This window comes from Vigna radiata, chromosome 5 (assembly GCF_000741045.1).
Source record: "Vigna radiata var. radiata cultivar VC1973A chromosome 5, Vradiata_ver6, whole genome shotgun sequence".
NCBI classification, from domain to species: Eukaryota; Viridiplantae; Streptophyta; class Magnoliopsida; order Fabales; family Fabaceae; genus Vigna; species Vigna radiata.
In genome coordinates, this window is record NC_028355.1 from 32,398,012 (window position 1) to 32,414,388 (window position 16,377).

Genomic DNA, 16,377 nt, shown 5'->3' on the forward strand with positions numbered 1-16,377 from the left:
AAATTTTTAAGGTTTGTTCACTTGGTTATTTCACTCTTTATAGGCATTGGCGAGCAATGAATAAAAAAATAATCATGTTCACTTTAGGGGAATTAAGAGCGATTAATGGAAGTGAATTGTGGGATGAGAGCACTCTTCATGGGAAGAGATTTGGAGGGATGGAAGTGGCTTTCCTTGAAATGCCCTTGTTCTGAAAATAAATTCCCAACTGAAGAAGGTGAGGTTCGTCGAAGATGTGGAGGTCATCTATGAAGAGAAGCTGAGGTCGATAACAAGTGAAGAGGCCTCCGTATCCGGTGGCGTATTCGGTTACACGCCATGAAGAAGAAGAAGGCGTACCTGTATCCGGTTACACCACTCCCGTATTCGGATACACGACCATGAAGAAGAACAAAGTGCAGCTGTATCCGGTTACAACACCTCTGTATCCGGTTAACTGCTTTGAGAGAAAATTCTGCATGTATAGTTTCGGAAAGTGTTTTTGACGCAGGAGGGGGTCTTACAGAGACCAAGGGAGACCATGGACGAATTGGAATTGGATTTTCCATGACTTTTGGAATATATAGCTCGAATTGATTGCATAGAAATGTTACTGATGAGGATGTTTTATATTTACTGACCATGAGCAATTAATTACTATTAATTACTAATGAGGAGGTTTTCTAATAACAATTAAATTAATTACAATATAAAAATGTGAATAATGGTTAATTAATTACTATTAAAAAAGAGTTATTGTCATAGCATAATAATTATTAATTTATATATAACATTTTTAAAATAATTTACAATTAAATTTTCTACCAATTAAACAAATTTTCTACCAATTAAATTTTTAATTAAATTTTTTAAATTATTTTTAATAATTATTTTAAATTTTTTATTCTTAATAAACATTTTTACAATTAAATGTAACATTAACAAATATCATTTTATATTACTTTAATACTTAGGAACATTTTGGTAATCTTCATTTTATATTAATTAATTTTTTTTTTAACTGTCACATCAATCAAATCTTACACTAATTCTCACAAACTTCACCCCATATCCACTCTCAATTACCATCAAATCCACCCAATTAAACACAAAAAAAAAAAATCATTCTCAAATCCACTCAATCACTCTCTCCCAATCACTCTCCCCCAATCACCCCCCAAGTAAACACACCCTAAAAGTATTGTTCAAGTCTAACTTTTAAATCTAGGTTAAAAGCTCTTTTTGGTCCCAGTTTTGGTTTGGAAAATTCGAAATGGTCCCTATGTTTTTTTTTGTGTTCAATTTGGTCCTAAAGAACGTAATCGGTGTTCAATTAAGTCTTTTTCTCTAACTCCGTCCGTTTAAATTGTTAACGGCGAACTGTCCAACTATGCAGTCAGAGAATGAAATGTCATTTATTGACTGATGTAGATCTAATGAGGTGGATTTATTATTTTTGAAATTCTTTTTCTGATATTAGACTTATTATTTTCAAAATTAAATTAAGGGTAATGATGTCTAAAGGTTTGATCATGGTTTGTAAGGGAGTTCTGCAAGATTGGGAAGAACATCAGTGTATGGCCCTAACACCACCCCATAGTAAAATGTTGCTGGCCTCCATTGTCGCAAACTTGTGCCACCACCATCAATTAAAATCCAAAAACACAAGAACCAGGACCCCTAACTCCAAATTTCAAAAAAGAAAAAAACACAAGTACAGGACATCCCCAAAATCCAATTTGAAAACAAAGATTCCAACTCCTCCAATTGCAACATCAGAAAAACCAATAACAAAAACCCCAAAAAATTCCCAAATTCAGAAACCCTAAAACCAAACCCCCAAATTACAAAATCAAAACCCTCAACCTATAATTGTCAACCTACAAAGAAGAAATAGAAACACAAGAACAACCCTAAATCACAAGCCAAGAATGAGCATAGAAAGTCTCAAAACTGTGACGCATCCTCCCATGAGTCTTGGCGTAGAAATCGAGTGAAGAGAAGATGAAGGTGAGTGCTTGTGCTTCCTTAATCCTCTCAGCAAGTTTCACAAGTTTCCCTCTCAAACCACGATAAAAAATTCACAAATACTTAACTTTAATTTATTTCCAAAATAATAACCTTAATCAGAAATACAATTTAAAAAATCCTAATTCCATTTGACAATGCCACAAAGGACTCCAAGTCAGCAAATAAATGACACATCACAATGCAGTAGAACACTTAGACAGCTCGCCGTTAACCATTTAAACGAAGCTAGTGAAAAGGACTTAATTGAACACTAATTACGTTCTTTAAGACCAAATTGAACACAAAAAAAAACATGGAACCATTTCAAATTTTCTCAACCAAAACTGAGACAAAAAGAGCTTTTAACCTTAAATCTAATACATTCCAAAAGAAAAAAGCATGCAAATCAAAGTTTATACTATTTTATATATTATACAATACAATACATTCAACACAAAACAAAGTTTATACTATTTTATATATTATACAATACAATACATTCAACACAAAACAAAGTTTATACTATTTTATATATTATACAATACAATACATTCAACACGGTTAAAATATACTACCATTTTAGAGGTGGTTCTCCAAAGTAAAGTCCGGTTGTTATCCAATGGAATTCAAAAAACTAAATTATGTTAATGGGCTAAGTAAAGGATGCGAATAATACAGTAATTCACAGAATCGAGGCGTTCGTAATAACTTGTGCAAGTTGTACTAAAAACATGCAATTCCAATTCGCCATTGCCTTTCTTGTCTTTTCTACAAAACAGGGACTTCAACTCAAATGCAAATTCGCAAGGGCCATTTTTCTGATTTGATTGCAGTGGGACAACAGCAGTAAACTACATTGCCACCATGAAATGCAGAGGGAAGAGAAGATATCCAACACACTACATTTCATTCAACTTTTCTAATATGGCAGATACAGTTGAAGGCGTTTAAAAGTCAAATTTATACTATAAAATATTATACTAAATGGCTGAGGAAAATTCATCTTGTGAAGAAAGCGCAAGATGAAGTATCTAAATTGGCTACCATTTCAATGTGTGCGGCGGCTGCAATATAACATGTATGCTTAGTCCAACAATGCAGCTCTTTCCTCCCTTTTTTCTTCCTGATTTAATTTCTTCTCACATATTGAACAGTTAGTTCATATTACCCAACATAGCTTAATGCCAATAACATATCATGAAAGAAAACTGTTCTAATTATATTGGTTGAGACTATTTTCTTTGAGGGGTTGGCCTGTAAGAAGCCAACAATACGCATTCCTCCTCGTATCAATTCATTTTTTCTACGGGAGCGAGCAATGACTCAACGAAGAAAAATCTACAACAAAAACCCTAAGGTAGCCCCAATATGGATGCTGCCACAATGCATAATAAAGCAAATTATTACAACACTCAGACCTAGCTCATAGAAAAGACAATTTAGTAGTGCCTAAAAGTAAACAAATAATACTAATGAGTAACTCAGGCGGAGCAAAACTTGCAAAGCCTACCTAATGAGCCTTACTCTGCAAATACGTCTTCAAAACATCCATGACAGACCCAAAATCAGCCTTCACTTCCTTGGGTGGGTTAGCATAGCGACAAGCCATGTCCTTGATTTTCTTAGAGTGGTAATCAATCTTGGACTGGGTGAACTTCAAGCCATGAGCAGTGCTAACCACCACAGTCCTATCAGTGGCTTTGATAACCCCACTGTTCTTGAGCTTGATCAATGCCGTCAAAGCAACACCAGTGTGGGGGCAAATAAACATCCCGGTGGAATCCGCCTGCATTGTAGCATCCATCAGCTCCTCCTCCGTCGCCTCCTCCACAATCCCATCACAACTCTTAATCGCATGAACAGCCCTATCAATGGAAACAGGGTCACCAATCTGAATGGCAGAGGCAAAGGTGGTGGTGGGTATCACAGGCTTAAAGTCCTTCCACCCAGACTTGAAGTACTTATACAAAGGATCGGCATTTGCAGCCTGAGCACAAACAAGCCTTGGGATCTTGTCCACAAGTCCAAGCTCTTTGCACATCTTAAACCCTTTGTAAAAGGCATAAATGTTGCCAAGATTCCCACCAGGCACAATGACCCAATCAGGAACCTGCCAATCAAACTGCTGCAGAATCTCAATGGCAGCAGTCTTCTGCCCCTCAAGCCTCAAACTGTTGAGGGAGTTAGCCAAATAGATAGGCAACTCAGCAGTGACTTCTCGAATCAACTGCATGCACCCATCAAAATCAGTGTCGATACTCAACACAAAGGCGCCATTGGCAATGGGCTGAACAAGCTGGGCAAGAGAGATTCTATTAGCAGGCAAAAACACAATGGAAGGAATCCCTGCAGAAGCGCAATACGCGGACAGCGCTGCAGAGGTGTCACCGGTGGAAGCGCAGCCGACACCAACGACGGGGCGGTTCATTTTTCTCAGGCGATTGACCTGGCTAACGAGAACGGTCATGCCGAGATCCTTGAAACTGCCGGTGTGGCTTATTCCGCAGTGTTTGACCCATAAGTCGTTCATGCCGAGGAACTGTTTGCCGAAACGCTCGGCCCAGAAGAGGTTGGAGTTTCCCTCGAAAGCGGAGACGATGTCGTCGTCGTGGATCTCAGGGAGGACCCACTCCTTCTTGCTCCAGACGCCGGAGCCGTAGGGCCAGGTGGTCTTTCCGACGCGGGAGTCGAAGAGGGAGCGCCAGTACTCACCGTCGAAGCGCTTGAGAGCGGCCATGTCGTGCTGGACGTCGAGGAGGCCGCCGGATTGGGACCGGTACACGATCTCATCGAGGGAGTAGGACTCCGTCGAGGAGGGGTCGGCGTTGAAGGGCACGTACTTGGCGGAGAAGAGGTGGTGGTCGTGCGGCGCATTCACGCGGCGGGCTTCGTCGCGGATGTTCTCATCTGCGGGGCGGCGTTGCTTGGCGGCGGCGGGGGCGGGGGCGTTGTTCTGACTGATAGGGGACTGGGCTCGGATAACGAAGTGGGCCGAGGGCTTGGGAGAGGCCCGTTTAGAGGTTTGGAGAGAGAAAGGGAGAGACTGAAAGAGAGATGTGGAAGCCATGGATTGATTTGGAGTGAGATTCCACCAATGTATCTCATCGTGCTTCCTCCTTTTATATTACTCCTTTCCACCCACCTTCAGATCTATGTTCATAATAAAATACTATTTCATTACAAAATAATACTATTTGTTATCTTATTATAATAATTATTCACCTTTTTTTGTGGAATTATTAAGTTCACCTATGGTATATATAAATTTCACTTAAAATACTTAAATCAATTTTTATTAAGCAAAAATTATCTTCTCATTAATTTATTTTTCTTCCTTTCATGGACAAGAAACAACTATCAAGCTACAAATACAATTTCATAACATAAACACATATATTAATTGTATTTATTAATTTATTTTTCTTCCTTTCATTGACAAGAAACAACTAATGTATTGATAGAATATCTCACAAGGGTGAAGATATGAGAAGGAGAAAAGATATTTTTCTCACATCAAACAATAACATGGGAAACTTTGAGAAACTAAATCATGTAATAAGATAACACTTTATTCATCTACTAAGATATAAATATTACTTGTAGTGATGCTGAACAAGGAAAAAGTGACAATGTTGGGAATCAATAAGTCACTAATCATGTTTAACACATAACTGAGAAGATTTCTTTCCTTTTCATATCTTCCACCAATTTGCCTGTTATTAACAACCCCTCTACTAAAGAGACAAAAAAGAAGATTCAATAAACTTAATAATATTCAACATCATAAATTGTATTTAGAATTTTTTTAGGTGTAGTAGTTTTTATCTTTTTACGAAATTATACAAGAAATATGGTTTGTTTCAACGTTTAGCAAATGTCATTAATACGTTCATTGAGATTTTATCCTAGAGCCAGAGGTCATCCATCCTTTTTTCTATCAACATTCCAAAAGTGGTCATTTAAAAATTAATTTAAAGTTCATCTAGATTTCGTTAGTGCTAATATGCATTTGTCTGTGCATCTAAATTAATTTGAAGATATCAGTTGTTATTCAAGCAAGTGTATTATCGGTCCGTGTTTTGTTTAGATTTGAGTATTCTGTGTTCAAGGCACCTATTATCCACAACAATCTGGTTTGGTGCTTTTGATAAAATTCTGGCTTCATCTGATTAGAAGCACCATACTTGTAAACGTTGCTCTTCCCCTCAGACAACCGAAAGAACTGAAAATTAACATGTTAAAATGCCATCCATTCATTTGGTGCAAATGTTGTAGCACTTCAATTTCCTTAATATTTAAGCTGGCCAGGAGATTGAGGTTTCAACCCCATTCATATGAAGCTTATGCCAACGTGAATCCGTAGCTAGGGCAAGGCTTAGGAAAAGACAACTTTCCCAAGACAACCAACACAAAAGACAAAAAATCTACATGTGTCAAACAGAAAAACTATCCATCAACTACATCTAGAAAGAAAAACATATTAACCAGATTAGTAAAGGCTCGAACAAAGTTTGTCCATAACGGAAACTTGATTAGCGAGCTCTCTTGTTACTGCACGATGGACACTTGTATTGCTTGATGTGCTCTGCCCTAGCAGGAGTTATCTTCACGCATTTGCCATGGAACCACTTCTCGCAGATGTCACAGCAAATCCAGAACTCATCAGTGCCATAATTCTCACCACATGCCCCACACAAGGTCTCTCCATGCTCATCTTCATCTTGCTCTTCTAGTCCTTCATCCTCGTCTTTTGGTTGTAACAATGCCTTTGACTGTCTGCCCTGGGTTTCGGAAACCCGCTGCTCCACCAGCCAACAATTACATAAGAACACAAATTATTTGAGTAAAGGAGAACCACAGACAAGATGACACTAGCCACACAAGTCAGCTATTCTCAAACTCCTCCCACATACATTTGCACGAACATCTTTACAGAACCCAGTGAATGCTCCATTAACAGTCATTGATGCACGTTAAGAACATGAGATGCTGCTATCAATAAATGTCCACATTCTAATGTTCTTATACACTGAGTTAAAAAGATAACATCGGAAAACCATGATATAACATATTAGGATCCCTCATGATCTTTTTATCTCACCATCTCTCTGAAGTATTTATCCTACTCCATTGTTCATTCGAATGTGAGATCAAAACTAATACAAAATATGAAAAGCTAAGGATAAATTTCTTAACAAATTGTAAGTGTAACACCTCAGTCTTTTAAAACAGATAGTTATTGAATGGAAGGTTATGGCAAGTTATACTGTTTTGGGTGACAGGGTCTAGAATGAGGAAGAACTCTTTTACTTTTTGATCTAAACAATTGTCTCCCTTTTCGCTCAAAGCAATCAATTAAACTAACTTGCTTTTCTATTGTTCCTTTTTTCTTTTCAAATTCAGTGCCGGCCAGTTTAAACCATTACAGTTAATACGAAATGTTTGCACCTTGAAATAGCTAAGGCAAGGAACTGAAATGTAAGCTGCAACAACCCTTATTTCTAGCCTTTTTGAAGTTTATCCTAATGTTTCGATTTCTAGGTCTCAATATCAATTTTCATCTTAGGACATGGAACATGTCAAACCAATTTTTTCCATTTGAAAAAAAATATGTGCATCCAAAAGTCTCACAATCAATGTCAATAGTAAAATTTATAAACACCTTACTCGCTTAATTGACGAGACATTTTTTAAGGACAAACTTCACAGAAGCATTGAGCTTCAAAACACAATACCTTGAAAGGTTATCAACTTTAGCAATGTTATCTTAAAAGACCTCAGATCAAAATATCGACACTATCTGTGGGAAAAAAAAGGAGAGTTCCAAACAACTAGTATAATTTCATGTCTAGATTTGAGGAGAAAAATATTGTTTACCACTTTAGAGTTAGACTTAGATTTGTTTCCACTGTTGTTCGAAACTGAAGACTTCTCTTTAACTGGCTTCTTTGTTCCACCACCAGTAACAACTTCAAATATTGTTGGTAGTTCGTTGATCATACTGAATAGTCGTTTCCTACATAACAAATGCCAAATCACGAGTACATCGATGCATGAGGAAACATATTCAGATTACCAACTATCAAGAGCAAATACACAGCCTACTAAGTGATGACAGAAAGAACATTCATTTAGGTGTCAGATAGGAAGCCCACTAGGGATATTCCATTCAAATGAAACTAATATAAAAGCTCTACTGCTTTTTCTCCTTGCATCATCTTAAGTCAGTAAACAGTAGTCACGACACTGTTATTCCTTTTTTTTTTTCTCTCTCTCTCTTCCTCTTCAACATGTTTTTCTCAAAGAAATAGGCTAAATGTGTTATTATATTCTTCAACATCTTTGCCCTTGTCCATGGTGGGCAACTGCTTCTACAATAATTAATCAGCAACAAAATTATAAATAAACTGAGATAAAAACAGTGATGCAGCCAAATAACTATTAAAGGGAGAAGAATGTTCATACTAAACAAGAGGTAAACTTGTAGTCAGCAAGGAGGGTGGTGAAAGAAAAAACATAAGTTAAAAAATCCCACAGAATCTTGATTGAACAAAGGTGATAAATCAAAAAAGTTTGACCTAAATTGCTTCCTCAGTTCCCTTATTTTCAACCTCATCTCGAACCAAATCCTTTACAAGTTGACATGAGATATGAGTTATTCTCCGAGTAAGATATACCTGTCAGTTTTATCAAATCCAAATCTGGCTCCAAAATAAAAGGCAAGGGCAAGCAACCATGTATCACTATGAACAGCAACTAAAGATAGCCAGTCTTTTTCCTGCATGCCATCCCTAGCAAAGTTAATGCCCAGGACAGGCTCAGGAAGCTCTGGAGGAACTTCTTCAACAGGTAAATTTACTTCCCACTGCTCACTGGGTAATCCATATAAGCACAAATTCTCCTTCTCTGAAAGAACAAAAACAAAGGATATATAAACAAATTCATACACAGATAAACTAGCTACAAAGGAAAGAAATTTCACATGGATAAAACGACTGGTAATTCTACCTTTACAGCATACTTTTATTTGAAGCTAGAATAACTCCATAACATCTTTACTCCGGAAAACAATTTACTGCCAAAAGGTTTTTAAGAAGTATCAAGCATTTCATGTCATCCTAGCTCTGCAGCTAGGGTAATAATACAATAATATCTCTAGGGGAGAATGATGCTTTGGATTACAAAATAGTACATTCCCCTCAACTGTGTAACTTTGTAAGGTCGTAACCAATCACAAACCGTATGGGGAAAGCCAGAACCATACCAAACCTAGTGACCTACTGTCATTCCACAAGTCTACGCAATATATTTTAATCATAGAAGGAAATGAGTACCGCAACATAATTTACAGCTACATTAGCTAATGTATAAAGAAGGCAGTTCAACAAAAAAAAAAAAAAAAAAAAAAAAAAAAAAAAGAGGGGTTCGAAGCTTACAGTCAGATGATAGAGAACAATAAATTGTCATCGTCAATTGAAATAAATACACGACCAAGTCACCACAAAAATAAAAGCTACCCATATTGAATTGACATCCCTTTATAGCAAGAGCCTCAAGATGGGTACGGTGAAAATCAAAAACTAGACCAAGAAAAAAAGTCATGCTCGAATATCGAGCTAATTTCAGTACATGTACTAGAAAAGCAAGAACATCAGGAAAACTCAAGAGCCAGTAACTGCAAACCGCTAGAAAAACAATTCAAACCTAAAATCAGGGTAACTAACCAGGATCACATTGGCTGTAGAAATCTTCAACATCTGCAACAGCACGAACAGGCCAGAAATATTAAACAAGTACGAGAAAAAAAAATCAAAATCCTTCATACATTGAAACAAAAAATTAAAAAACAAAAAAAAAAGAACAAAATCCGTCACGTGCGACTCATCAAACTGAAATTCCCTGAAGGTATAGAAATGCGAAAGAAAGGATTCAATTCATCCAATACAACAAACAGGTCTCACGTTCGGTTTCCGTCTAAACCACAACAAACTGAATGTTGTCGTAACGGAACAGTAACTGGTCGCAGGTTAACATGTCATTTACAACGGAAAATGACAAAAATAAATAAACCGCTAAAGTAGATCAGTGAACAATCCCCTGCCGTGATTCGTGATTTATGATTATTATTATTATTTTTCTGGTTCCATAACCCATTAACCCATCATAAAAAAAAAGGAATAGGTATTTGAGAAGAACAGTGGTAGATAATTAATTTAACGGTGCATGGAATTTAAAATTGAAAAGCACATTAGTTACGTTACCGGTGGTGAGGGCTTTGATGATGCCTGCTCTTCGCCCCTTGAAATCCTCGAATATGTCTTCCACGGAGCGACTTCGCGCTTCCATTCTCAGAGAACGTGAAAACGAGGTCGTTTAGGGTCTCACCACACTGCACAAAAGCAACTTTGTTCACAACAAAATTCAGAGAGAGAAGAGAGAATAGAAAAAACGCAGTCGCAGGGTATTATGGTATGTGCTGCGTTTGAGTATAGTGTAGTGAAATTTATTTCATTTGCATGATGAACAATGAATCCTCCTCCTTCAATTCTCTGTGCTCGCGTCCACCTCAATTAATTTACAACCTCATTTCTTCCACGCATATCCATCGTCGATTTCCATTTTCATTTTCATTTACTTTTTCCATATTTTATTCCGTACATTTATATGCAATGATTCAATCGTGTGGGACCCACCGGTCACGCAATTTGCAACCATCTCTTCTTTTTCAACTGTCGTCTTTATCTTAATAAATATATCGACTAATATTTTAAAAAATGTTTTCTTTAAATAATATTTTTAAAAATTTCCAAGGATAAAAGAATTAAATAAATATATAGAAACACACATTTTTACAATAGAATAAGTTTAATCATAATTTTTTTCTCTTAAAAACTTCGAATTTCGTCCAAATATATATTAAAATTTCTGTCCCTTTTTCTGCGGTTTTATCCAAGTTGCTAAATTTAATATTTATTTACATTTTAATATTTTCATGTACGGAACTCAGTTTTTTAAGATGCTCGTTACCAGTACAAAAATAGTGATTAAAGACAGTGAGTGGTATTTTAGAAGAGAAGAGAAAGAGACCAGAAATTCCAATGACATGAGAAATGGTATTTTGATATCTAAAATATTATTATATTTATTTGATAATATCCTTTATTATTTTTTACTTTCTCTTAAAAAAATATATAATTATTTTAATCCAATCAAGTGATTGTTTTTTCCTCGAATTAATAGTTGGCATGCTATTATTAAGATCTTCGTAGCACGCAGAAGTTGTTCTGTCTTTACTTTTATAGCACTGTTCCAATAAACAACATTATCCACTCAAATATTTATGGTAAGGAAAATGATTGGCGTATTAAAAATAAATAAAAAAAATATTTCGATACATATTTTTTTAATATTCTAACGTATATTTTTTTACTAGTTGGTTATTTATTTCTTATTAACATATTTTAAACTCAATAAAAAAATAATATATGTTTGTGTCAAGAATGATGTAAAAAAAAGTAAAAAAAATAAGTTTTAATATATCATTGGCCATAGAAAATATCGCAACTATAAGATGTGTCAATGGTTACAGAATTGGAGAAACCAAACATCAGAAGACACGTAAACGAATTTCAACAAGACATGTTGCAGCATAGAAAAACACTGTTATTGACAAATCAGTTCAAAACAACTTTAACAGGTCCATGTCAATGTCGAAGGAAATCAAAACAAACAATAATAAACAGCAACAGTGTAATGAATATGAGCCAAGGATGACTTCCCAATGGAACACAAGCAGACTGGTTTAGTCATTCACATGTAGACAAATAGAGGCTGCTGCTGAGTGGTGCCACCACCCTTATCAGATATACAATTCTGCATAATTCTTGCAGCAGTGTTAGATGCATATGTGGTATCATCACCATCTCTGTAGTTTTCTATTTGATGCATGTTAGATTCTGCAGTATTTCCACGAGTACGAGTTGATTGTTGAAGCTTTTTAGTGTTGAGAAAGCGTCCACCAGCACCTCTTGCTCTATTCACTGCATGTAGATGACGGGACTCGTGAAGATAAGGCTGCATGGCAACAGTGTTATTAGTTTGGTTTAGCAGAAATTGTAGACAAAAAAACATAGACATGTTTAGTACTTTTCGATCCTTGATGGGTTTGTTTTGTACTTCAAGTTTTGCTCGGTACAGTCTTCTTCTCAGAATAGCATGGTACTGCTTTGAATTCACATATATGGGTTCTTCTTTAACGTCCAGTTGCAGAGGAATTCTCATAGGAGCAGTTTCCACTGGCTGCACATTAGGAATCTCATCAGTGTTTTTCAGAATTGCTCTTCATGCTGCTACAACTTTCATGGTTTTGTTGTGCAAGGTAATTAAATAATTTAGAGAACTAAAACAGTAAGAAACATGACTCTGAAAAGAGGATGCAGAGAAATATAGGTAAAACTGTGAATTTTAGTATCAGGAAAGTTTATCAGATCTCATCTCCAATTGTAAAGGCCAACAAGAATATTCTTGTAAAGATTGCATCTTCAATTGTTCAAAAGCTATAATAAGAAAACCTTGGTGTTCTGGTGTTCAAGATAAGACATAAATTCCCCACCACAAATATTAATTTTTATAAATAATGCATAGAGTAGAACAAACGAGATGCAAAGGAAAGCTGAGGAACTTTTTAAACTGACAGATACTACACAGACCAACTTTAACCTTTATGAGCAATGAGAATATGCCATGCTGGTGAATTATCCGCAGCACAGCAAACCATGAAAATAATTAAACCATGGATTACCGCTGAAAAGAATCTTAAGGTTGTAAGAAACTGGAAAAACAGTGGATAGTGTTGAACTCTTAATGGTTCCGTTTAGAAGAACCACATTAAGTTATAAACAGGATTTTCCACTGTAACGTTTAACATTCATGTGAAATTTTGCTTGATCAGAATTCAGTCCAAATTAAGAGGAGCCTGCATACCACGTTAATAGTAATGGAAATACATGAATTATGTGTACTGAAGTACTAATTACCATAGATTGTGGACCATATGAAGAAGCCATAAGGTTGCTGTAGCCTGGATCAGCATAGTGAGCCTGGAACACAAACTTTAGGAAAACATATATGCATATATCTTCCATCCAGAAGAACTTGAGAATATATCTACTTACAAGTGTTTGGCCGTGATCCAGTAGTGGAGGAGGGAAGGTGAAATCCTGATTCTGCATGAATGATCTATGCTGAAGTGTTGAACCAGTAGAACTATGCTGAACAGACATTTCACCTATCATCCAAAGCAGAGAAAATACTCATCAATATGGTATATGAAGTAGCATGCCAGGGAATTTGACAAGAATTTTCTGATGCCGAATAAGCTATCTAAGACAGTTTCCAACTTAGGAAGAACATCTTCTATCATATGTGTGGATAAAACTTTTATCCAATAACCAATGCTAAGTGAGGATTTAATGCAACATAGGATCACATCACATCACTTTCATATACCTGTAGTGCTCCATTTCATTTCTATTGCGAAACAGTGTACTGCTTCAGTTTCACCGCCAGAAATACATACCGCAATAGCAGAAAGAAATGACAGAACCCCAGTTGATAAGTACACAAGTATTCAGAATTGTACAAAAAGGCAGGGTTTAAATCCAATTACCGGATTTTGCTGAACCAAGTCTGGTAGAAGATTGACCCGAATGAATCGAAGATGAATCCTGTTCTTGGAATTGAAAGCTCAACGTTTTGCTCCTGTGGCATTGTTGTGGCAGAAAATCCACTTTTAAGCTCAAACTTCTGGATTCTGAAGTCCCCCATGATGAGCAATTCATTGTTTTCTGACCTCTTGGAACAATAATCCACTTGACTTCAAAAGAGAAAACAAAAAGATAAATAGAACTGATAAACTTTGATCTGGCTATAACTTCAGATCGTCATCACACTTTTTGCAGCAGCCAATATATACTCCTCTTGAGAGTTCCAAATAAAGTAAGTATATCAAACTCTAATTGAAACATGCCAATTTTACAGCTCCCTATAAACCATGTGTGCATCTGTGTTTCAGAAAATACACTCTAGCTTGTGGATTGGGAAAAGAGATTGTGGAAGAAAACCCCATAAAAGTAAGAACTTGATAGAGAGCATCAGAGGAACAATTTTAGCAGTTCAACTCTTGGATCAACTTATCCTTCGTCAACCATGATATCTGAATTGCCTTATAGAAAACAACAAGCAGCTATGCTAGACATAGAGAAAATGATCTTTGCTGAAGAACTATTTGTACTCTCCAATTCAATCAACAACAGCTACAACTTACAAACCTATCACCTCAGGCAAACATAAGAAAACCCACTATCTATCTAAGATTTGTTCCATCATCCTAAGCTTCAAGAACGACCCTTTTACTGATTCAAGGCATGTCATGAAATTACAAATGAAAGAAGAAAGTAAGCAAAGATAAGTGGAAAAGGAAAAAACAAGAAGAGAGAGAGAGACCTTGGAAATTGGATGAATTGGAGAGGAATCAGAAGGTGTGCATGTCTTGTGGGTTGAAAGTTTGTAAGCTAAGAAGAGACTCTGAGTCACACATCACACTTGAATGAGTGCATCATTGTTTTAGTCTTTTTGGTCTCATGGCTTTAGTGCTAAGAAATTCTTGACCCTTAAAGTGGCTTCTACTGAGTCTTAAAAACAGTGACTCTGTTGCATTAACACACACCAACTAAACTCATCTGTTACCTGCCCAACTTACCATGTTAAAGAGAAAATTAAAAAGACAACATTTTTCAAAATGAGAATCTAAGTTTCAAAATATCTTTGAATTAAAAATTATTTATGGTGATGCATTCCATTCTTGTCGTTTTGCTGTCCCTACTGATGATATTCCTTGTTGTCTGGTTTTAAAAAAAATGAAATAAGAATTTTGTAATGGAGCATGGCATCGCACTCTTTCATCATCATGCTTCCTGCTGCTATCATATGCTTTTCTTCAATGCCTCCAATTTTTCAACCTCAGTTCTGTGCTGCCAAACCCCATTAATATACTTTTTTTTATCATTTCTTCTGCTTATTTAATTCTTGCAAGTTAATAATTACACAGCTTGATTTGTGTTAAATCTGCAGAAGACCACTATTTTCTTTCATTAACTTACCAAAAGAAGAGCACTGTTATTTCAGTATTACATTCAAATTCAAAAACCTCTTACTATATTAAGCTAATAAACAAATGATATCGCCAAGAGAGGTAGAAAAAAAGAAGAATGTCATTGTACAAATATTATGAGTTGCTGTATGAATAATTTCTTATATTATTAATTAATTAATTAAAAATCATACAATTAATGTTTTTTTAATGTGAATAGGGTAATAAGTTTGTGATTAGAATATAATGTTAAAATCGGTTACACTTTTTTTTAGTTTATTTAAATTAAATTCATAATAAAGGTAATATCAATTTGATTTAAATGTACTTAGCTACAAAGAGTTATTATATTGCGGTCTACTTATAAATTATTATAATTGAAATTTTTAGTTTTTATATTAATTAATTACTCTAATTGTTGTAGACAACTTTTTGTTTTAATGGACTAATAATGTAAAATAAATTTACTAAACTTCGTGGAAATTAAACTCTAATAATAACAACAACAATAATAAAATATTTATAATAGTTTTTAAACACGTAGAATGGTAGTATCTGATTGAAATGGAAAATATTTACTATATTTATGTTTTAATCTAAAAAATTGTTGTTTCCTTTTTAATTATATTTTTTAATATTTAATTTATTAACAATCATTTTATAGAATGTTATCGACAACATCAATGATAAAAAAAACAAACGCATAATGATAATGAATGCTTACTCACAAAGAGCGTTTTATTACCTTTCTTTATTTTCATAATGATGCAAGATTCTGAGTATGAATTTAAAGAAGTTGATAATAATTGAACAAAGATATATCCAACATAATAGTTAGTATTTCTTTATTTGCTAAATTTATTGTTTTAAAAAATTATTTACACTTATTATCTATAAAAAATATTATATTAGACGTAATTTTGTTCTTCAAAAAGAAAGAAAATGTTCTCAGTTAATTACACCATGTAATGATGTAAGGAACTAAAGACGAGTAGGAAATAAATAAGTTGATTTATTTTTGAGAATTTATAAGTAAACATTATATTATTTAAATAATAAAGTATATGTTTGATCCTATTTTTCACCATATATTATTAAATTCTAAAAAATCATGTTAAAGGTCTTATAATTGAGAATTTTATTTTAGGTATTGTACAAAGTAATTTTTTTTTATATAATTCAAATGCATAATAAATAGATGCTTTGAAATAAATTATATTTTAACTTGCATTAAATAA

The 16,377-nt window shown here is 34.9% G+C and overlaps 3 protein-coding genes across 5 annotated transcripts; all 3 read right to left on the reverse strand.

Annotated features, from left to right (window-relative positions):
- Window positions 1-3,184: 3,184 nt before the first annotated feature.
- Window positions 3,185-5,097, reverse strand: LOC106762734 (threonine synthase, chloroplastic). The gene has a single exon (XM_014646777.2). The coding sequence runs from the start codon at window positions 5,054-5,056 to the stop codon at window positions 3,500-3,502; it is 1,557 nt and encodes a 518-aa protein (XP_014502263.1). The 5' UTR covers window positions 5,057-5,097; the 3' UTR covers window positions 3,185-3,499.
- Window positions 5,098-6,218: 1,121 nt separating this feature from the next.
- Window positions 6,219-10,506, reverse strand: LOC106761898 (PHD finger protein ALFIN-LIKE 3). The gene is made up of 5 exons (XM_014645500.2): window positions 10,251-10,506; window positions 9,714-9,746; window positions 8,667-8,895; window positions 7,867-8,005; window positions 6,219-6,788 (listed from the first exon to the last, which is right to left on the reverse strand). Exons 1-5 carry the CDS (start codon window positions 10,333-10,335, stop codon window positions 6,522-6,524), a joined length of 753 nt encoding a protein of 250 aa, XP_014500986.1. The 5' UTR covers window positions 10,336-10,506; the 3' UTR covers window positions 6,219-6,521.
- Window positions 10,507-11,551: 1,045 nt separating this feature from the next.
- Window positions 11,552-14,917, reverse strand: LOC106761897 (nuclear transcription factor Y subunit A-8). 3 transcript variants are annotated; one of them, XM_022781467.1, is made up of 5 exons: window positions 14,494-14,917; window positions 13,658-13,864; window positions 13,164-13,276; window positions 13,026-13,088; window positions 11,554-12,288 (listed from the first exon to the last, which is right to left on the reverse strand). In XM_022781467.1, exons 2-5 carry the CDS (start codon window positions 13,827-13,829, stop codon window positions 11,800-11,802), a joined length of 837 nt encoding a protein of 278 aa, XP_022637188.1. In that variant the 5' UTR covers window positions 13,830-13,864; window positions 14,494-14,917; the 3' UTR covers window positions 11,554-11,799. The 3 variants fall into 3 exon arrangements, with proteins under 3 accessions (XP_022637186.1, XP_022637188.1, XP_022637187.1); XM_022781466.1 differs by having other exon boundaries at window positions 11,554-12,063; window positions 12,136-12,288; window positions 13,026-13,276; XM_022781465.1 differs by having other exon boundaries at window positions 11,552-12,288; window positions 13,026-13,276.
- Window positions 14,918-16,377: the final 1,460 nt, after the last annotated feature.

Bases quoted from the DNA above. Each gene is read 5' to 3' on its own strand.
- LOC106762734 (XM_014646777.2), bottom strand. From the start codon at position 5,056: ATGGCTTCCACATCTCTCTTTCAGTCTCTCCCTTTCTCTCTCCAAACC.
- LOC106761898 (XM_014645500.2), bottom strand. From the start codon at position 10,335: ATGGAAGCGCGAAGTCGCTCCGTGGAAGACATATTCGAGGATTTCAAG. The intron at 8,896-9,713 runs GTTAGTTACCCT...TTGTTCTTTCAG, and splicing joins CTACAGCCAATGTGATCCTG to AGAAGGAGAATTTGTGCTTA. The intron at 8,006-8,666 runs GTATATCTTACT...TTTGTTATGTAG, and splicing joins GGATTTGATAAAACTGACAG to GAAACGACTATTCAGTATGA.
- LOC106761897 (XM_022781465.1), bottom strand. From the start codon at position 13,829: ATGAATTGCTCATCATGGGGGACTTCAGAATCCAGAAGTTTGAGCTTA. The intron at 13,277-13,657 runs GTAATTGGATTT...TTTGGATGATAG, and splicing joins ACTTGGTTCAGCAAAATCCG to GTGAAATGTCTGTTCAGCAT. The intron at 12,289-13,025 runs GTAATTAGTACT...CCTAATGTGCAG, and splicing joins CATATGGTCCACAATCTATG to CCAGTGGAAACTGCTCCTAT.